At 42.2% G+C, this 23,276-nt stretch overlaps 2 protein-coding genes across 2 annotated transcripts in view; one reads left to right on the forward strand and one right to left on the reverse strand.

The window, feature by feature from the left end:
- Positions 1 to 12,024, forward strand: part of LOC121857291 — a 62,386-nt gene extending 50,362 nt beyond the window's left edge. Inside the window, exons 13-15 of the mRNA XM_042353280.1 lie at positions 8,379 to 8,486; positions 9,406 to 9,510; positions 9,818 to 12,024. Of these exons, the coding sequence (XP_042209214.1) occupies positions 8,379 to 8,486; positions 9,406 to 9,510; positions 9,818 to 11,240 (1,636 nt within the window). The 3' untranslated portion in view covers positions 11,241 to 12,024. The remainder of the gene's footprint in view (positions 1 to 8,378; positions 8,487 to 9,405; positions 9,511 to 9,817) is intronic.
- Positions 12,025 to 16,537: 4,513 nt separating this feature from the next.
- LOC121857074 (DIS3-like exonuclease 2) overlaps positions 16,538 to 23,276 on the reverse strand; it is a gene marked incomplete at its 5' end in the record, with an annotated part of 36,334 nt that continues 29,595 nt past the window's right edge. Inside the window, 1 exon segment of the mRNA XM_042352926.1 lies at positions 16,538 to 18,731. Within this exon segment, the coding sequence (XP_042208860.1) occupies positions 17,457 to 18,731 (1,275 nt within the window).

Raw genomic sequence — 23,276 nt, forward strand, 5'->3', positions numbered from 1 at the left:
AGCAATGGTTGTTGTGCTCCTGCTGCTGCAGGGGCTGCCTCAGGAGGAGGGTCCATGGCAGGAGCAGGTTCTATGACAGGAGGGAGGTCTATTACAGGTTCAGGTTCTATGACAGGAGGAGGGTCTACAGCAGGAACAGGGTGTACATGAGGGTGAAAAGAGGGTGCCCAGAAATGTCGTGGGCGTGGTGTTGCTGCCGGTGGTAACTGCGGGTGGACTGGTGCAGGCGTAGTTTGTTGATGGTGCTGCTGGGCTGGGGGCCCGACGGGTAAGGCGGCCGGTTTGACTCGGTCTATGCTGACGGTGTCATGTCTGCCATTCCGGATAATTGTCAGGAACTTTGCTGAACGGGTAACCACCTGGAAGGGTCCATCGTAGGGGCGTTGTAATGGGTTGCGGTGAGCATCATGCCTGACGAAAACATACTCGGCTGTGAGTAGTGCAGGAGGGATGTGTTCAGGGCGCCGAGGAGGCTGGCGTGGAGCAGTAGCTCTGAATGCAGAAACTGCTTGTCGTAGCTTTTGGAGTAAGTCGTGACGAACGGCTGGAGTGGTTTGGTTGGGATCAGGAGGAAGTGAGAAATCCCCGGGTAGCCGAAGGGGCTCGCCTAGTGTCAGATCTGCTGGGCTACAGCATCATCTCACGATTCGTGCTGGCAACGGAACACTATTTGATACACACTGCGAGACGATGTCTGTTGGTGCAAGCTGTGTTTTCCCAAGGAGTCTCGGGTACCAGTGTTAGTCAAGGATTTCCACCAGAAAACACCCACTATTTGACTGTCATTGATATATTTTCGCTACATTAATACCATTCTACTAAGGATGGAGCACAGTGATTCACCATAATTACAACAAATGCCAGAAATAATAACTAGCAGCCTCACAGATACTAGGAAGGCAGACCTACTAACATAAGGCAGGAATCACAATGAGTGTTCGGAAATATTCATCCACTTTGACACATCGTATCCTTGAGAAAAGAGAACGATACTTTTTGGAGAGAGTGTGCACGGTATGACAAGAATCCTTCACATTCATATCTGTTCTCTTCACCGACTCTGTCCCTTCCGCCACCACCCAGCTGCTCGTCACTTTCTATGACCAATCTCCTCCGTCGCTCTCATTCGTCACCATGCCTGCCGTCGCTGCTCCGTCAATGGTCACTTCTACTCGTGGTATGCTATACTGCTTAACACTCAGCCGCCAGGGTCCACCGACCTGACCTGTATAGCATTCATAGCACTTCTGCCGGCTCATACTCTGTCTGCCTATCACAGCTCCGTCTGTTGGAGTTGGCACCAAACAAGCGGCAAACTACTGTCACGCCGAACACTGGCTATTCTTCCTGACAATGATATTCAATGTTAAGTTTCTCCACAGTGAATAGCTCTTAAATTAATTGTTGATATCAGCATGTGGACTAAGGTATAGAGGTTTGGTGTGTTTCATTAAATTCTACTTGAGTTATTATCGTCTGAATCTAATATGACATTTGTACAGTACTGCAATATGTGAACTGCCATTTGACCTACTGTTAATTCATAACCTCTAACTGGACTTGAAGAAGTATTCAGAAAACATATTATTTTTTTATAGTCCCCTGTACAGTAGTGTAGGGCCCAGGATTTAGTAAATGATATATAACATCAACAAAACCTTAGTACTGTATATACTTTTTTGTAATACTATTTTTTGTATTATATTATTATTATTTACTGTATGTTCACAGTTATGTCTTCTAAGTATATAAATCGTCATTAATATTATCATTGTATCTTGTTTCTCATCAAAGTTTGGTCTGCTCCCCAAAAGGAAAGTAAATTTTAATTGTAGTCAAATCACAGTACTAATTTTCACTCATTCCTAAAGTTTAATCCAACAGTCAGTTATAATCCATCAGTGTACAGTTTTAATCCATCAGTGTACGGTTATAATCCATCAGTCAGTGTTCAGTTATAATCCACTAGTCAGTGTACAGTCATAATCCACCAGTCAGTGTACAGTACAGTTATAATCCACCAGTTAGTGTACAGTTATAATCCTTCAGGCAGTGTACAATTATAATCCTTCAGTCAGTGTACAGTATGGTCTCCATTTACGCGGTCAATTGAACCCGTGGAGGTCAGCGTAAAACGAGAAACGCGTAAACGAAATAACAGAACATATGGGATTAATTGAAATAGAGACTGGGCCGACCCCCAGACTACCCTTTTTCCGACACAATACGTACGTTGTTGTAAAAATAGTATCTTAATTTTATGATGGTATGCACACACACATAATATAGAAGAGAAATATCAATAAGAGAATAATATACTGTTGCAGGTAAAAGAAAAATCAAGGTTTAACACTTACGTTAGTAGAAGAGATGGGTCGGCATACGTGGATGGGGGCTGGTTCTGGGGCAAAGGGCAAATTAGTGGCCCTCAGGAGAATCACTATCACTATCCACCACAGATGTCAGGGCCTCCCTGACAAACCCCTCAAAGTCACTGTCACTATCACTGACTTGGGCTGGCTGTGGTGGGTTGCGGGCGAAAAGTCGGTGATGTTCACTGACGGCTAGCGTTGATGTGGTCGTGATACATCTTGATATACGGCTCCATAGTTTGGTCTAGATGGTTATTGAAGACTTCATATCGGTGATTGAGAGGGTCTTTGGAAAGGATGAGCTTGAGTTTCTCGGCAAACTCGATGGCATCCTTTACATCACCATGTGTTAACTTCTGTTCTGGTGCTGCGGCACCACCTGCCTCCGCACTGACGTCATCATCTTCCAACATCTCGTTGGCAGTCACTTAAGGTTCCCTGATTACCTCAATAATGTCGTCGTTGGTGGTCTCGGAGAAGCTTGCAGCTGTAACACTCTGTGCAGCCTCTCTTGCAAGGTCCACTGCCACTGTAACAGACTAAGCCTCACCAGCCACAGGTTGACTGTGCCTCCCACCTGGGATACCTTGCAACACATGCCGCCACGCGTGACGAATCGTTGCCACAGACAGCTGCCCCCATGCCTCCACCAAGAAATCAACAGCTTTCTTGACATGAAACATTTTCCAAAACTGTTTAACTCGCACTTCAAGCTCCGCCAACTCTTCTTCTGGATCCTCGTCCTCGCTATCGGTGCCACTCAGAAGGTTCAGCAACTCATCCTTGGTGTTGGTACAGTCGTTCAGGAGCTTAAGCTTCTTTGTAGAGAATGCAGCCTTGACGTTGCATATCAACTCCTGGTCCATGGGCTGGATTAACGACGTAGTGTTGGGAGGAAGGAAGACCACTTTTACACTGGGGTGACGATCCAACAGAAGGGGCGAGTGTCCTGGTGCGTTGTCAAGGAGCAACAAAATGGTAAATGGAACATTATGTTGCTCGCAGAATTTCTTAACGTCGGGAACGAAACAGTCGTCAAACCAGGAGAGGGACAGATCAGTGAACATCCACGCCCTACGTGCGGTTAGCCAGTGGACATTTAGCTTGGTCATGTCCATGCTCTTGTAGGCGTGCTGCTTGCGGGCTGTGTGGATCACCGACAACTTGAGCTTACAGGTGCCGGAGGCATTGGTGGTGAACAGGACGGTGATGCGCTCCTTCTGCAACTTCCTGCCCCGACACTTGCTGGCAGACTTGACAACGAAGGTCTTTGAAGGTATATTTTTTCCAAAACACCCCGGATTCATCCATGTTGAACACCTGGTCGTCGGTGTACTATCCTTCTTCCATAACTTCTCGTAAGAATGGAGGAAAATCCATGGCGGCAGCACGGTCAGCACTGGCTCCTTCACCATCAATGTTAATGTTGGTTATCTTGTTACGTTTCTTAAACCCTTGCAGCCACCCAGAGGAAGCAGTGAAGGGTTTGGGCTCTGCAATTCCCATCTTGCGCGCCACTGATTCGTAGAGCTCACGGGCGTAGTCCTGCCTGACGAATCAAGTAGCTCACCAGTAAATTCTCAGTCTTGAGCAGCACCTTATTCTGACAATATTTCACCATTGAAGCACCTGTAGACTTTGTGATGCTCATGTGTTCTTTTATCTTGGCTGCATCCTTCTTGATTGTACGAATCGTAGATTCGCTAACTCCATGCTGGCGCGGAGATCAACTTGTTGGGTTCCCTTTTCTAAGTCATGGACGATTTTGTATTTTACATCGTAACTTAGGGCGCGTCGTATCTTCATATGCTTGGGGCGGCTTGGTCCAGGTAATTCAAGGTTTTTCTGGGGTGGTGGGGGTCCAGCGGAAGCCATTGTTGAACAGATTAGCGGGCACAAGAGAGAACAATATACGTGGAGATTGTGAACAATGAAACTGGCCTGGCTAGGTCAGTGGCTTCTTCCCTCCCGTGGCTGGGCACGTCATATTACATTAGACCAATCACAGCTAGCGGCGGAGGGAGGTTAGGATGCGTGACCCAATCACAGTCCTATCCGTCATATGACGTCAGCGATAACGCAACAGCGACACACTCACTGCCACACTCACTGCACACCCTCCCCCGCGCCGCTTCCCCCGCCTATGGTCAAGAATGGACCGCGTGAATAATAATTGGCGCGGCGCGTCTGGACCTTTCGCTGCGTAAATGATGCAATGAACCTCGTAATTAAAAATTTTCATTCTGGCAAGGTGCCTCGTAAATGACCAAACGCGTAAACCAAATCCGCGTAAATCAAGACTATACTGTACAGTTATAATCCTTCAGTCAGTGTACAGTTATAATCCATCAGTCAGTGTGCAGTTATAATCCATCAGTCAGTGTGCAGTTATAATCCTCCAGTCAGTGTACAGTTACAACTCTTCAGTGAGAGTTTAAGAATCCTTGACGTATAACATCTTTCAAATATTATTGTTATTATTGTTATTATTATTATTATTATTATTTTTATTATTATTATTATTATTATTATTATTATTATTATTGTTATTATTGTTATTATTATTGTTGTTATTATTCTACTTGTCTGGTTATTTCCTTTGTGTATCGTCTAATTAGTTTAATTATTTGCTGACTTACACCACATGACACTAGAAGATTTTATGCAAGAGCCAGAAACCAAAGGAGTTCCAGAGGCTGGTTGCAAGCGAGGTCAAGTCAACCCCAAGGCGTCTTACCGCTATGCAAAGTTGAAATTAAAAATGCGAGTAGGAGTATCAGAGCTGAGGCGTGAAGATGATAGTTACGCAGGCTCTGACCAGGATAAAGCTGAGGCATTGAACAGCTTCTTTTCCTCGGTATTCACAAGAGAGGATGCGATTAAACTTCCTGTGTTTGAGGACAGACGGTTCGACACAGCACTGACCCACATTGTGTTCACAGAAGAGGGTATTAGAAATAAACTGTCAAAGCTAAAGGTTCATCAGAGTCCCGGCCCTGACATGGTGTATCCCAGAGTGCTAAGAGAGTTGTGCTACGAGCCTGCCGAGCCCCTGAAGATCTTGTTCAGCAAATGCCTGGATGAACCACAGGTCCCCAGTGATTGGAAAATGGCTTATGTGAGTCCTATCTTCAAGAAGGGCGATCGTCACTCCGCGAACAACTATAGACCGGTGAGCCTGACCAGCATAATATGTAAAGTACTTGAGAATATTACCAAAGATGCCATGATGGAACATCTACTACGAAACAACCTTGTAAAGGATTGCCAACACGGTTTTATGCCAGGGCGCTCCTGCTTAACGCAATTGCTCAAGGCATTGGATATTTGGACCCATATTCTGGAACGGGGTGGTAATATCGACAATATTTACCTACATTTTGCCAAGGCTTTCGACAGTGTACCCCATGAAAGGCTGAAAATTAAACTGGAAGGGTACGGAATTCGGGGAAATGTCCTAGCGTGGATAGAAGACTTTCTACATGACCGCAAGCAGTGTGTGTGGTGATTAATGGCACGAAATCATCATCTGCACCTGTCACAAGCGGGGTACCACAGGGCATTTTATTGGGCCCGCTGTTGTTTTTTTGTTTCATAAATGACATGACTGACGTTGTACACTCCTCCACACAAATGTTTGCGGATGACGCCAAGTTATTTCGGACTGTGAAGAGCTGCAGAAGGATTTATGTGAGCTCCAGGAATGGTCGAAGAAATGGGTGCTGAGATTCAATGTCACGAAGTGTAAGAGGATGCACCTGGGGCGTACCAACGGTAAGGAGGCGTATCATATGTCCCAACGGGATGAAGAAACTGCATTATTTGAGACTGAATGTGAGAAGGACCTTGGTGTGTAAGTTAACAATGAGCTGGAGTTATTGGGCCATTGCGAGAAGAAGGTAAATCAAGGCAAATAAATTATTGGGTCTTATAAGAAGGTCGTAACGATCTTCAAGAGTGAAGTTCTTCCCCATCTGGAGTACTGTCACCCCGTATGGTCCCCGAGATATGCGAGGGACTGTCAGTTGGTTGAAAATGTTCAAAGGAGGGCCACCAGACTGGTGCCTGCACTACGGCACCTCAGTTACCCTGAGAGATTGGAGCGCCTGAACTTGTCTAGCTTATACTACAGACGGGCAAGGGGTGACCTAATTAAGGTGTATAAGCATCTCAAGGGGCACTACAAAGTCGAGTGTCCTTACTTGGAGCTGGAGGACGCTCGCCCCACAAAGGGTCACAGCCGCAAGTCCAGAAAACTGTGAGGGCAAACTTTTTTGGAGTGAGAGTTGTGAACTCTTGGAACAATCTACCAGAGAGTGTTGTGACGGCACCGAGTGTGATATCTTCAAGACCAGACTTGACCAACACTGGAGCGGGTTCAGGTACATTCAGGAGCCGGTGCATGCCCAGTACTTGCTAACAATGCGTGACAGAGACGTGACCGACCGCCCAAGCTGCTAACGAACCGATCAGTGGTGAACAGGATAAAAGAAAAGAAAAAATAAATTAAAAACCTTTCTTTATCTTTTAAGTTTTAATTGTACATGTGGTTAAAATTTGTTCTGTACGCTGTCACTTATATATATTTACACTTCCTGAATTAATGTTGTATAAACCATTGATAATTTCTTCCATATTATGGGTTAAAATTTATTTTTTGGTTCAATCATAGTCATGCATAATTAATTTATTATATACAGTACTTGGTGTGTGGCTTTTAAACTTTTACCTTCATAATTCTGGGGATCACCAGAATTAGCCCCGCTCAGCTTATTTCACCACAACGCTAACCTAACCTACCCTAACGTGACTTAATCTGACATTACCGAACCGAACCTAACCTAACCCCTTCCAGGTAACATTAGGGTGTTTAATCATCAGGTGAAATAATCTGGGGCTAATCTTCAGGTGGTCCCAAAATTGGCTTAGATGTTTATCATTCAGTATCTTTGCAGTTTCTCTACGATGGTCATTGCTCATAGTACAGAGTATTCACTGAACTGAACTGAATCTCTGCATCCTATCTCCTGTGTAAATATACAGTTTGTGAGCTCACACATTTTTCCCACTTTGTAATATTGAATTTTCATTATATTTCCAGTTATATAGTTCCAGTGTGCTCCAATAGTACTTGTTATTGTTATAGTGTTGGCAGCTGCTGTACACTGATCACCATTTCATTCATATTTGTATTTGATTCATGAATATTCGTTTCTAGTTATCCCTTAAATATAATTATGTACTATTTTATTTTAGAGTTGTAGTAGTCATCTTGAGACTCTGAACTCCAGAAATAAGATTATTCTTAACTCAACAATTCATAAAGAACTTGAATGTTGCTCCATATCATGACGGATTTTACCGTAACCTATAATAATGTTTATCCCAGTGTCACAACATTACACAAGAGATCAGTGTGTTCCTACAGTACTTTATTCACTTGCCCATGAAGCCCATTATTTAATTGTTCTCATGCTGTGTGTGTTGGTCTGCTCTCTCAACTTGTTCCATTCCTCTCTCTTGCTTTGCCTGTGTTATCACTATTTTTCCTTGTCTGCAATTTGTTCCCTTATCTCTCACGCTTCTATTATGTTGTACTTTTTCTCATTTTCTGCTACCCCACAATCCCTCTCTCCCACTCCAACCTGACTCTTAACACTCATTACATCCTTCCTCGTCTACCTTGTACTGCATTACCCCATACGTACTACCTTTGTGGTTAGCACAGCCCCTCGCCATCCTTAACAACTCTTATTATGTGTGCTCCTCCCCTCAGCCAACAACTTTCTCTCACTCTTCTCTTCTCCTCACCCAATACTTCCTCTCACCCTTTCTTTTCCGGTCCTTGCTCCTTCATCTCTTCATTACTCCTCACACTCCCTTTCTATTCTCTACATTTTGTCTCCATACACTCCCCTCTCTCTCTTTCTCCCCACTTATATGCACCCCCTCTCCATTCCCGCAGCATATCACTGGGAAGTTAACAAAGATTCCTTCCAATGACAGGCTGGATCTGGAAGTGGACACGAGCAGCAGTGTGTTTGAGGGCAGCGAATGTTCGTCCTCCCTGCCACGCTCCCCGACTGATGCCACACACCATCACGACTTTGATCGGTTAGTCTTCAAAAATTCCGATATCAATGTTTCAGAAGTTTTCTCTGTATATGTAAGACAAACAGAGGCACACAACTAGTTATACACTTCTGACAGATGTGTGAATGTTAACCTTTTAGAGTGAGACAGTACGTTTGTTACATAACAACCTTGAGATGCTTAAGGGCGAGACCCAAGATAGATTTTTGTGAACTCCCAAACAGAGGGGCAGGGAGCCCCCCCCCCTACCCTCCCTGAGTTTGGAGCTATCAGAAAGTTTGCCACCTCCCTATCCCCTTCTTCTCACCAATCTACATTCCTGACATCCCGAAGGGAAGATGTGATAAAGCACCACAGAGCAAGGACAGGGTGACATATGAGGTTATCAACTTCGACATAAATTCATCTTTAGAACTTATCAGTGTTGGTTTCACCATTTGCAGTTACTGTAGTTTTTCCATTTATGTGGTGAGTTTTGAACACAAAAGCCACATTACCGGAATATTAGCCTCATCTTAATTCACCTTAAGATTAACCACCCTAATGCTAACCTAACCTAACCAAACCTAATAATAACTCAACATAACATAACCCACCCAGGTAGCATGTTTAATCATCAGGTGAAATAAGCTGGGGGCTGATCTTTAGGTGATCTCAAAAGGCCCACCACCTTCATCAACACACTCTTCACAGTCTCTCTGATCCTTCTACCTGAGCATTTAGTAAATACAGACTGGGTACTGAATCCCTGAGGTGACTATTATAAAAGGAGATGCCATCACTAAAGCTACTTAGAATACATATAAAACGGTCTGGGCGATTTCTGGCTTTTTCCCCCGTTGTCTACTTCTCCCCCAGAGCACCTCAGTTATGGTGATGTTAAGTGAGATATATATTTGAGTGTACTTGAGGTGTTATTTCATGCTGGGTTCCCTCGCAGGATGCGCATGAGCCTGGAGGAGAGTGACGGGGCGCGAGTGAGGCGGCGAGAGGAGGTGGTTCATGAGGGTGCTGCTGTGGCTGTGCTTGAGCAGTCTGGCAGAAGGTAAGTCATTGATAGTGTAGTGTGTGGAGCTCAGAGACCTTCCTGCCTGATGTCAAAATCCTGAAGGGCCTCTTTAGAAAATTATAATTCCATGTAAAATATCTTATAGAAATTGCCCCCTTCAAAAAATCCATTTCCACAAGCCTCTTAGAGTGTGATGGTGTAAAAATCACTGCCGTTAACTGGGATTTTGTTCCCATTTTCTAAGCAACGTATCCATCTTTTATCAGTTGTACATTTTGTCAATATTTAAACTACTTATGAGGCAGAGGATTGATACATGTTGAATGTCTTGAGTTGTTTGCAGACGCCACGCTGAGGAGGAGGATGACGGTAGAGGCAGACGACGGGACAAGACAGGAGAGGTACCCGCGTCGTCAGGCAGTGAGGAGCGAGGCTGGTTCAGGAAACGCGAAAAGAGTTCTTCCCGTGAGTTGGACCGCACTAGTGAGGAACGACAACCAGAAAAGTCAAGGTGGTTTAGGAAACGAGACAAGAGTTCTTCCCGAGGCTCCGAGGATAGAAACATGCGACGGGAGGAGTCTGATCGTCGACAGCGTGAAAAAAACAAAAACAGAGATGAATCTTCAGCATCAGGAACTGATAGAAGAAGGGGAGGGGATACTGGAGGGAAGAGTCGAAAGACAACAATAGAGAAAGTAGAAACCTTGGGGCCACGAGTGTCAGGGGAGGGTGAGGATGAGTGGGGAGGACATCGCCCTAGTGAACACATAAGTACTCAGGAACGATTACGTGTCCCAGAACCCACAGTGCGGAGGTTGTCATCACCCGAGATTGATAATTCTGGAGTGATAACTGCTTCGTTACGTATCCCAGTGCCTTTAAGTCAAGGAGGGCCGTTGTCCTTCACACAAGATTCTGAAATTCCATATATTGAAGATGGTGAGGAGAAAAAAAACCGCCATCGGTCGTCTCCATATAAAGGAAGTGGTTCTCAACGGAGTGATGTAACTCGTCAACGATCGGGCAGCAGTGACTCATATCTGGGACAACCCATCACCGGCACCATGAGTTTCCAGCCTCTTACCAAGAAGGGTGGCGACAAGCAGAGCCATGACTCTGTCCTCTCTTCATCCTCAGCTGATGTGTTCACGCTCTCACCTTCACCCCGCAACACTCCTCTCTCTGATCTATATGCCTCAGGCACATCCTCACCTCTCAGCAGACCTGGGTCACCCCCTCACTGGCTCAGTCCAGACTCTGGGACTCCAGGGCTCTCACCACCAAACTCTCCTCCTCTACATCCCAGACGTAGAGGAGATTTGCGGAACAATCCTCTTGCTCATTCAGTCACTCACACCTTTGGCTCAAAACCTCCAACCACACCAAAAACCAGAGCATCCCCAATAGCTGTCTCTCAAGGTCTTTTTCCAATAGGTCGCTCAAAAACTGCAGACAGCATCAAGGTGGAGATGTACCCGAGTGACATTGGGGTGACGAACCCTGACTCTGGTGAGGGTGGGATAGTCAATCGACGAGGCAGTCGAGCAGATGAGGCAGCTCGAGAGGGCCGGCCTCAGCGAGAGTCAGGAGGCCGTCGCTACGTCCGCCGGAGGTACACGGGAGAACGTCACGTGACAGGGCATCTGCCAGACCTAAGTGGGTCAATTACAAATGAGCCCCAGCCTTCTGGAGAGGGTCAAACGCAACTTTGGAAGCGCTGGGAGATCATTGCCTCAGACCCTACAGAGCCAGAAACGTTTGTGTAACTCTAGAGCCTCCCCATGATGTGTGGAGGCTTTACTATTCTCTTCGTGGTGCCTTCCAAGTACTGTACCTTCACCGCCCTAAGTATTGCTCAGCCTTTGAATCCTCAGTACCATCTAGTCACTTTGAATTCCTCTTCTGGGGGTGGTTGGCGGAGAAATTAGTTAAAAATAAAGATGATAATGACCTATGCATCTCTCAAAGACACAGAAAATTCATCCACTTCTGTATACTGGATCACCAGTTGACCTAAGGATCAAACAATAATTGTATAGACAAAAGACGACCAGGAACAGATCTAGTCATCTATGTTAGTCTCGTGCACGTCTGGTTGTTGATGCACTTGTACCAAGAGTATTGCTAGGATATCTTTACACAGGAGTCGGTGTACGTACGTGCGGATACCATACATTTGTATGAATACTGTAGTTATGTGCAGATACTGCATATATGTGCAAATACTGTACTTACGTATGCATACTGTACTTATGTGCAGATATTGTACTTATGTGCCAATACTGTACTTATGTGTTGATACTGTACTTATGTGCCCATACTGTACTTTTGTGCAGAAGCTGTACTTACATGTGGACACTGCTTATGTGCAGATATTGCACTTATGTGTAAAAGTTGAATACTACTATGTAAGAACTGTGTCACTTCACACTCTTAATGTGATGTTTGTTGAGGAAGTTGCCAAGTCTGTAAGTCACTGTTTTGTGAAGAAAAAACCCTTTTATATAAAATCAATGTACAATGCAAAGAACAATGATATATTTCTGATCATGAGATTGTTTAATTTGATCACCAAAGTATTACTAAACTTATAGACATGTTAAAGAAAATGGGAATATATATATATATATATATATATATATCTTTACAGTATATTCATTCACACAGGAAAAGGGAAACAATGGAGCACCTTAGCTTTTGTCTTTATTCAAGACATATTCAGAGGCAACTGAATTTACTGGGTTTAAGAGGCTTATATACACAGGGTTACCTTAAAAAACATCAAGTACGGTCAATAACATGAGATCCACTAATCCACACACCACCACAAACATAAGATGAGCCTATAAAAATGGGCGACTTAACTAGTCATGTCAAGTCCGGGCAAAATATGAGACCCACTAATCATCTATCATACATCCACCTCAAAGGCTTTCAAAGCATTTTTAACCTTAGGCCACTGACAAATAAATTTATGTAACATATTATTAGTTTTGTACTGACCATCACTCGGGTTTAAAGAATTCATTTCCCTAATCAAACTTGCTTCAACCAGAAGTCTTTCTGTGACACATGATGATTTATACACTTCTAAACTGTTTTCCCAATCTATGGGATGATTATTGTTCCTTATATGAACGAACAGTACACTGCTTTCAGATGCCGTTCTATCATTATACTTATGTTGTTTTATTCTAAGTTACAATGCTTTCCCAGTCTGACCTACATAATTTCCATTACAATTGCTACATGGAATGCAGTAAACACTTTCATTTACATTCAAGAGAGATTGGGCTATTCTTAACTAACATAGTAGTAATAGTTGAGTCATATTTAAAAAACAACATTAATGTTTAATAATTTAAGGGATAAATTCATTGCGATAAGGTAGTCAAAATATTCTTAAGTGTAGGAGTGAGAATTATGAACTCTTGGAACAATCTGCCAGCAAGTGTAGCGATACCGAGTGTGAGCTCTTTCATGGCCAGACTTGACCAACACTGGAGCAGGTTTACTTTCAGGAGCCAGTTCATGCCCAGTACTTGCCAAGAGTGCGTAACAGAGACGTGACCGATTGCCCAAGCAGAGGATAAAAGTAAAGTAAAAAAAAAAAAAGATCGGGGTTATTTTTCAATAACAACTTCATTTTAGAGTTAGATAACTTATTAATATTTTGCAGGGGATCTTTTGTAAGCTCACAATAAGTGCTGTCATGACTAAGTAAAGAATTCATCTTATCATTACAGTCGCTTTTATCCAAAATTACAATAGCATTGGACTTATCGGCTTTAGTAATACCTGTATGGATATTCTCATTACTTCTCAAGCTTTTTCAAGGCTGTTTCAAATCTTTTTGGAATGTTTGAGACCATTTTCTTACATTAAACATTATGTATACAACCTTAAGCAATGAAAATATCTTCATTTGTAACATCTATCGACTCTTTCTTTTCCAGTTTGATCATACCTTTAGCATTAGTAAAGTGGTTTAATGGTGCACTGATCAAGAGAATACTTTCTACCAAAACCAAGCACAAGTTTCTCATTTGTCTGTAGCGCTCGTAAGATGATAAGTTAATGAACAAATTTGGATCTTTCTCTTTTCTATTTTTAATTTCTTTTTACTCTTATTTTTTCACCCCCTTGGCTCGGTTGTGGGTCGATGACCTGTGCCCGGGTGGGTTATTACACGTAAAAAATAATAATAATAATAATAATAAAAAAATAAAATAAAACTCAATGCTTATGTAGAAGGTGGCATCCTCCATGAAAGAGAGGACGTCCCCTCCCCAGCACCAAAGAGTGAAGGCAAGACCCATCTTCCCCCCCCCCCCTCCCCTCGCCATTTGGAGAGGTGCTTACTGTATAATATTATACACTTACGACGAACGAGACCGGGGCACTCCACCAGCAGGTGTGGAACAGTCAATGTTACCAGGCGCCCTCTCCATTAAAAACCATGAGTAACCTGTGTGTTGCCAATTTACGGCAGGTCAAAGCAGTCTCCCAGCAGTGCGACAGTCCCTAATATCCCCAGCCACCCAGTGCAGGGTGGCTGTTGCAGAGCTTGTTTGTGCCAACACCATCCCACCTGCAATGCTAACTTGAGCGGATGGCAACTCTTAGTACTGGCTTCATATCGGAGGCAGGTAGAGGGGAATGATGTGCCACATGGTGAGAAGCAGCTGCTTTCACCACAGCATCAAGACACTCATTTCCCTGCTCCCCCACATGGGCTGAAACCCAGCAAAAACTGACTTTCTAGCCCCAACGTTGGATGAGAAACAGCCACTGTAAAATAACTTTAACTAAGGGCTGGGGCGATGAGACAATAGCTCAGGCTCTGTAGAGCAAGACGAGAATCGCTAAAATTGTAAAATCACTATGAGGTTGGTGTAAGGGGTTCATATTCCAGTCCAATGAATGTTGGAACGGTGTTGTTCAGTGTTGGGTTTGTTAGTGTTGTTCAGTGTTGGGTTTGTTTATTATTGTTCAGTGTTGGGTTTGTTATTGTTCAGTGTTGGGTTTGTTCTCTGTATTTGAAGCAGGTGTTGCTCATGGGTAGTTAGAACCAAGTCATAATGCGACGTGTAACCATATAGCTGGTCACTTGGTTCCCTCTTAACCCAGTTGGTCCACCTGCTGCCTGTAAGCATTCCATATTATCGTTTTTGGTTTATGGTTCCTATGGCGTTACAGCTCCTCCCCGACTTACGGCGGGGTTAGGGACCCAAATCCAGGTCGTAAGTCAAAAATGGGTGTCTCTTTTTCTTCTCAGCACCACAAAACTCACTTTTAAGCTTGCCAGCCATTTTAAAGTGAATTACAAACGAAAATTTTGTCAGTACTGTACACAGCGCAATCACTGACGTTGGTTCTTGAAAATACGTAATTTGACAAAATTTTGGTACGACTGAGGCAGGTCGTAAGTGCGGGTAGTCGTAAGTCGGAGAGACTTACGACTTTCTCGACTTATGTTGTATTTGTGTTTTAAGGATGCCGCCTTGTGTAATTTTTGTTAATTACTATGTACAGTATGTACAACTTAGTGAGTATAAATTGTGCAAATATAATAGCATGCTGACAGTTACTAATAAAATAATTAGACAATACAATCTATTCTAAATTGTTGCAGCTTTTTATCCATGGTCACGTTGGTGTGAACTGCTGCACCCATAGCCTTGTGTGTCAGCATGCCAGCTAAGACACTGTCAGCCCTAGCCTCTGTGCTGTTCCTCCTGGGTCCATTACCAAGACCTGTGCCAGTTAGGAGGATACTTGCTCTCTTGTGAAGTTGTTGAGAAGATGCCATTTTACCACCTGTGCTGTGTTGATGTACAAGACCCCAGCTTCAGACCCAGCGTCTTCACTCCCGACAGTTGTTCTGACCGGCATTGCCATACCTCACATGTTTATGTTGCTCTGTACTGTCTTCATGCTGATTATCAGTGTAAGTACTTGTAAATAGACATCTTTTGTTATAAATATTCATAATCTTGTTCAATATCCAGACAGTAATCGTTAAAAGAACCAGAGGGCATTAACATCTAAACCCTTGATAGTTGGGTAAAAATAATATTGAGGGAAAGTAAATTACCCGAAAGCTCTGCCGTAAAATTAGATACCATGATGGGGAGACTATCGTCCCAACAGAATCTGGAAAGACCAACCCATAACCCACCCCTGCATCCAACTTAAGAGTTGTAGATGTAAGCAATGATAGTCCCTATGTGAGAGGAGGCATGCTTTAAGAAAGAGAATGAACCACACAGTAGTCACTGGTAGTAGCCCCCGTCTTATAGGCAGAGGTATTTATATAAATAAGTTAACTACGTTACTTATATACTCAATCACCCTCTGTAACTTTCCACTAGCTATGAGGTAGCAATTTCAGAGCACGTGTTAAGGTGTGCCCACGGGAAGTCACGTCACTTAGTGTCGAGTTAAGCATTAAGTGACCAGCTCCCTGGCCACCTATTGCGGCAGTAGTTTGATAACCCTGACGAGAGGAAGACGTTATTGAGAGCCATCATGGATGGTTCCGTCTTCCCTCGAGGGAGGACGTCGGATATTTTTCCGTTCTCCCTCGATGGGTTCCTACTCACTCTCGAATCGACAGGATGTACTTAAAAGAGCTACTATAACATAGCCTCCATCCTCATTTAACACTCATAGCCCCAGTGATTAAGTTGCAGTGATACACTTTTTGAAAGTGTAAATAGAAACCTTTTAAATAAACACAGATAAGGAACATATTGGATTTCACTACTAATTCCAATAAACTTTAATCTATATTTTAGTATGTCTAAAATATAAGGTAACATGCTTCACAAGTGATTGTTACAAGTGGTGACAACCCAGGAAGGTTGTTACACATGACAGTTTCACAAGCAACTGTTATATTCAGGGTAACAGTCACCTCAACAGATACACAGTTGGTAGATATTATGTTCTTCCCATTACTGTGGCATACTGTTACAATGTTACTAAGAAGTAATTCGTTTCAGGTTACTAAATGGTTCATATGTAAAAAATAAAAAAGTGGAGGTTATAAAAATACAAATGATATGACCATTTTATTTAATAAAAAAGGTTGCAATATCACATTTTTGTTTTTACATAAACACAAGAGTCCAGAAGATTTTCAAAATTTAAAGATGCAAGACACTATAAATTTCATACAAAACTGTTCATAGCTTTCCTTCAATGGAATTAAAAAGTTATCAACTAATACCATAAATTATATATCCACACACCTCATAACAATTGTAACACAGTAATTTTAGCAAACTGTGGTTGAATAACAAGAGATAAATGCAAAATATATATTGTATTCCTCAATTTACCTGAGGTAGACAAGTACCTTCTGATCGAGCTAGGCTAAGCCAAGAGCATATTGTCTCAACACTAAATAAGTCATGGTGTTATAGTTACATGTAGAGTATGATGCTTAACTGGTAAAATATTTCTTAAGTTTCTTTTCTTATCAATCTAACTCTGTCAAAACAGAACACCATACGTTGTGCTTACACCAGTAATCCATACAGGGTGATTGAAGAACCTATAGCCATCAAACCTCTTGTTACAAACAATAACCATCTTGCAAAATGTATAATAAGTGTTCTGAGCCACATTGTTGTCAGGTACTAGTACATGAGGGAGGGAAAACTCAACTAAAAAACTTAAATTTATTAAAGTGTCACTTTCTAGAGTTTAAAATATCCCTGCTGATCATTTTATAAGTAAGCTAAAAAGAAAAAGACAAATGGTAAAACCCTACATTGATTGATGTAAAAATTATCCAATATTGTAAATAAAAAATTGGGCTCCAAGCAACACTAAGAGCCTCTCCTCAAATGACCAATTTCAGGATAATATGGACGCCACGGGTGTATAAAAACCCAGACTGACGGACGGACAACAAAAATCATCGCCGTTCAGACGGAACGCTCGATAAAAAATAAACCCCAACGGTTTAATAATTAAGAAGGTCGTAAAAGAACGGCCTGAAACTTGAGGGCGTCATTTTCCAAGGGTTGGAGAGAGACCCTCACGAGACTGAAGAGGTTTATCTCTTGCCTTATTTGAATTTTGTCATTTGTAGCTTTCCAAGTTAGAGTCAAGGCTCCCACTCCACTTTCCTTTGTGTGCTGCAGGGAGTCAAGAGGAAGCTTATCAGTGTACACTCTCTTTATGATCCCCAACTCTAGCACGAGTACATCAAAAGCACGATCCAACACCATAGTGACCATTCCCTCTTCTACCAAGTCCTTGACTTGCCTAATAAACAGAGATAAGTAAAGTTCACTGCTTAATTCTTGTAAGATCTTTGACGACTGTTTTTTGTCATTACAGTGTTCGGATATCCTGTGAATGGTCCCCGAGTCTCTCGCCGGTGGGCTGTACCTGGCCGGGTCCACGGCTACAGCAAGGACGCGGTGAACCATCAAGTCCGCATACCGACGAATTGGAGAGGTAAAGTGAGTGTAGAGAGGCACATTGAGTGCATAATGCTTGAAAAGAGGCTCCTCTGATAAATATCCTGAACAAAAGTATCGTGCAAATTGCATGGGTTTACTGCACATTGATGTAATAACTTGAAGTCTCCCAATGGAGTATTTATCATTACCAACATATTGTGCAATTGACTTGTTAAGTGCACCAGCACTAGATATATCTAGACATACATTTACTGCTCTAAGGTTATTAGCAGCCCATTCCATGGGGTTCTCCAATGGAGGAGGATGACGCCTCAAAACAGCAAGTTTTGGGCAACTGTTAAAAATTTTGTGAGCGACAGCCATATTTGCAAGCAACATAAACTCTTCTATGAGTCTATTGCTGTCCTTCATCTCATTTACATAAAAACCATTTGGCGCTTTGGTTTCGTCGTCAAGATTAAAGGCAATTTTGACCTGATCAAGTCGTAAAGCACCATCCTGAAACCTTTTTTTCCTAAGCTTTACTGCAATTGACTGAAGATTATTGACTACCTTGCTTATATCACGACAAGTATAAGGTCCAGTAATTTTTGGAATCTCTTCACTGGACCATTCTTTATCTGGATTTTCAATCATACCCTGTGCATGTTCATAAGCCAACTTTAGACACGATCGTATAACGGTACGGCCAAACCATTCGCCGACCACTTCACCGTTTGGACGAAGTTCCCATATAACTGAAAATGCCAGACGATCTTCTCCTGGATTCAACGAGCATAGATGTTCACAGAGGACCCTTGGTAACATGGGAATCACCTGAAAAGGTATAAATGTTACATTAATAATAACAATCTTTTATATACAAGAGAGAAATGATGCATCCCAATACAACAATCCCCCTCTCGGGTCCTACTGAATGTACGTACGTCTACAATTTTTTATGAAACACTTGTACTATATCAAAGTGTGATCTAATCTGAAACAGACACTTGACACTCTGTGTTGGATGGTTACTGTAAGAACAATAATACCCACCAGTCTTGCCTGGCACAGGTATAAACCTATGTGTGTTGGTCTGGGAGTCCAAAGCACCAGCTTTGTAAGGAACAAGCAGAGCACTGTTCCAATACATACACCAGGTATCTAATATACTACAGTGGTCCCTCGGTTAACGAGCACAATTCACAATTCGTTCCAGAAGGTTGCTAGTTAACCGAAAAATCGTTAACCGAAACCATTGTTTCAATGGGTTTTTGGGTAATTGGTTCCAGCTCACCGAAAATTGCATAAAGTCAACAAAAAAGATAGTAAAGTACTCTTACTTTGAGGCGTGTATGTAGAAGGCTCCTGGATGATGATGCTGATGTGAATTTGAAGTGGGAGGTGGAGGAGGAGAAGGGAGAAGAGAAGGAAGTGGAGGTAGAGGAGGAGCATTTTACTGCTTCTTTGAAGGTGAGTCACCTTCCATGAAAATGTCAGGAACCTCTGGACTGACAGATTCTACAGCAGGTAAATCCTCTCTCCTTCTCGAAGTGGAAGGCTGAGGGCTAGCATCTTTCTCCCGCTGCCTTTTAGTGAAGAAACTGTCAATTTTTGGTTGTGGGGCATCTCTCCTCATCATTAACTGATGTTTGAAGGAGACCACTGTGTCCTCAACATTACACAAAGCAAGTTCTGCTTTTTCCACATCAGGGTGCCTTGAAGCCAGTTTCCTGACCTTTTCCCAGTAGTGAACAATATCTTTTAAATCTGAAGAAGACATATGGTCATCACTTTCCCTTTCCTCCTCACCACTGTCAGTTTCTAACATCTCATCCAGTTGCTTCAAGTCTTCAGGAGTAAGTTCCTGCTCATGAGACATCACAAGCTCTTCCACAAAATCCTCCTCCACTTCAAGGCCCATTGACTGACCAATGGACACAATCTCCTTGTCCAACTCTGCTTCTTCCTCAAATCCCTCAAAATCATGGACTACTGATGGCCACAGTGCTTTCCATGCAGAATTGAGGGATCTAGTGAAGACTTCTTGCCATGAGGACACAATCAATTTTACAGCCTCCAGGATATTAAATTGTGTCTTCCAGAACTGTGCCAGTGTTAGTTCAGGATCAGTGGAAGTTACCTGATGACACCTGAACATTTTCTTCATGTACAGCTTCTTAAAGTTGCTGATCACATTCTGGTCCATTGGCTATATGATTGATGTAGTGTTTGGAGGCAAAAACAACACTTTGACAAAGTCAAATTGAGACTCCAAAGTGCTGGCAAGTTGAGGGTCATGACCAGGGGCATTATCCATAAGGAGAAGAGCCTTTAAAGGAAGTTTATTGGTGGTTAGGTAGCTCTTCACAGAAGGGCAAAACACCTCAACAGCCCATTCATTAAAGAGCTGTCTTGTCACCCATGCCTTACGGTTGGACTTCCAATAAACTCCAAGCCGTCCTCTTACCACTTTTTGTTGCTTGAACACCCTGGGGATCTCAAGAGTGGTAGACAAGCATAGGCTTCAGTCGGAAATCCCCTGAAACATTGGCACCAAGCAATAGGGTGCGACGGTCCTTCATGGGTTTGTGCCCTGGTAAAGAGGCTTCATCTCTGGTGATGAATGTCCTTTTGGGCATTTTCTTCCAGAACAGCCCAGTTTCGTCCACATTGAACACTTGCTGTGGAAGACAATTTTCTTCATCCACCAGTTCTTTAAAGTCCACTACAAATTTTGCTGTTCCTTCCTTATCAGCACTGGCAGCTTCACCATGCCTAATAACACTAAAAATGTCACTTCTTTTCTTAAATTTTTCGAACCAGCCTTTGCTGGCCCTAAACTCTTCAAACTCTGTGCCTGAAGAACCAGGTTGATCTGCCTTTAGATGTTCGTAAATCTCCCTGGCTCTTTCACAAATAAATTCGGTCGAAACTGAATCACCTTTCAATTGTTTTTCCCTAATCCAAATGAGAAGTAACCTCTCTGGTACATTTGTCTCTCACTTTCACTTCCTTGAATTTGTCTTTCTGTGAAAGAATTGTCGACACAGTTGATGTCGACATGCCATAGTCTTCACTAAGCACATTTGTTCTAATGCCTTCTTCATGTTTCTTAATAACTTCCTGTTTCACCTGTATTGAAATCGCTTTTCTGGATTTCTTTGGACCCATGCTGGATTCAAAAACAATTTCAACACTAAAATTTTAAGTTTAATTGTTGTAAATAAAGAATATTTTCTTTAAATCAACACTGCACTGCGCTATATATATCATCAATATGTAAAATACATTTTAAAATGACCAATAATTTCAGTGTAAAAATGGAAAAAATAGTTTATGCTGAAGAGAGTCTGAAGCAAGATGTTACCTCCACTGAAAAGAGAGACTGACGCCTGTTTGGTGTGTTGAGTGGCTGTTTGGTGCGCTAAAAACTAGTTTCCCTGTACTTCAATTATGTTAAATAACTGTTAAAAACACTAAAAATTTTAATATAAGACTTTTAAAATTATTGAATAGTACAAACTTCTTGATATTTACTAAAATAGTAAGGAATTTAAGCCCTAGAACCGATTACTGTATTGGTTGACTAATACTACAGCTAATGAGCAAGCGAAAACATGTTGAGGGGCGCTCATAAAGAATTCGTTAATCGAGGGATTGCTCGTTAACCGAAGTGAAGAACCTTATGGAAGGTAATTTGTTAACCGAAATTTTGTTAACCGAGGGATCACTGTATAGGAATAGCCATCCGTCTGTGTGTCTGTTCTGGGCAGCCAAAATGACAACCGTTTTTCATCAAACTTGGTGGAAAAATCGCAAAAAATTCATAGAGTGGAACAAACCTGGTACCATGTCGACGGTTTCTTTAGGAAGGCATTAATTAACCATTTTATTTACGACGGAAAACGATGCAAGTCTACGGACTTGGTGCACCCCCACAAGTCTACAGACTTGGCGCACCCTCATTCGCTGTACGCGAGCCAAGCACAAGCGTTCCAACTTTCACCGGGCACGAAGAGCCCACGTTCACTTGTTAATTACTATACAGTCAACCCTCACCCAATGCTGATTTGTCCAACACAATTTTGACTATATACATTTAAATATGACCAAATAATTTGCCCAAAATGGATTATTTGAATATAAGCGAGTTAACAATGCACCACCTCCACACTGCCTCAGCCACGCACCAGTTGGAGATGCCCGCCAGTCTTGCTTACAACTAGTACCGCCAACATTGTACTAAAGAGGCTTGGGAACTTTGTGCCCTTACAGTATAACCCGCAAACGCAGAAAAGTGATGACATTAACCGAGAAAATAAAGATTTTAGATCAGCTACGTGATGAAGTGAGTGTAGCACCACTTGACCCAACCATCAACATCCTCTGCCTATCTGGAGCCTGAAGACGAAGATCCTGATGACCCATCGGCTTAAGAACTAAAAATCATTCCAGTTTCATCATCATCAAAGTCTTCATTACTCACCGTCATCGGAAGGCTTCACAAAATCTACTATATTGCCATCATAGTTATGCTACAAACATCTAACCATTGATCGGAGAATACAGCAATATGATTCTATTATGATTATTATTAATTTTTATAGTTCTACTGTACAGTGGTCCCTCGGTTAACGAAATACCTTCAATAAGAATCTTCATTTCGGTTAACGAACAAAAATTCGGTTAACGAAATTCTTACGAAAACATGTCAACATGTTCGCTTGCTCACCAGCTGGAAGAGTAGTCCACCAATACAGTAATCGGTTCTAGGGCATTACATTCGTTCCCATTTGAGTAAATACCAAGAAGGTTGTGCTATTAAATATTTTTCCAAGTTTTATATACAAATTATTAATCATTTTAACACTTATTTAACATAATGGCAGTACAGGGAACTAGTTTTTGGTGCGCCCATCAGCCACTTCACTCACCCACCAAGGAATCTGTTTGTGTGTCTGTTCAGTGGAGGTAACATCTTGCTTGTGGCTCTCTTGAACATAAACTGTTTTTACAGAACAATTATTGGTCATTCTGAAACTTATTTAACATATTGATAATATATAGTCCAGTGCAGTGTTGATTTAAAGAAAATAATCTTTATTTACAGCAATTAAACTTAAAATTTTAGTGGTGAAATTGTTATTGAATCCAGCATGGGTCCAAAGAAATCTAGAAAGGCAATTTCAATCCAGGTGAAACAGAAAATCATTAAGAAACATGAAGAAGGCATTAGAAAAAATGTGCTTAGTAAAGAATATGGCATGTCGGTATCAACTGTGTCGACAATTCTTTCGCAGAAAGACAAGTTTAAGGAAGTGAAAGTGAGAGACAAATCTACCAGTGTGTTTAAAGGTAGATCCTTAATTTCAGAAACAG

The sequence above is a fragment of the Homarus americanus genome, unplaced genomic scaffold (genome assembly GCF_018991925.1).
Source record: "Homarus americanus isolate GMGI-L3 unplaced genomic scaffold, GMGI_Hamer_2.0 scaffold20465, whole genome shotgun sequence".
Classification (NCBI taxonomy): domain Eukaryota; kingdom Metazoa; phylum Arthropoda; class Malacostraca; order Decapoda; family Nephropidae; genus Homarus; species Homarus americanus.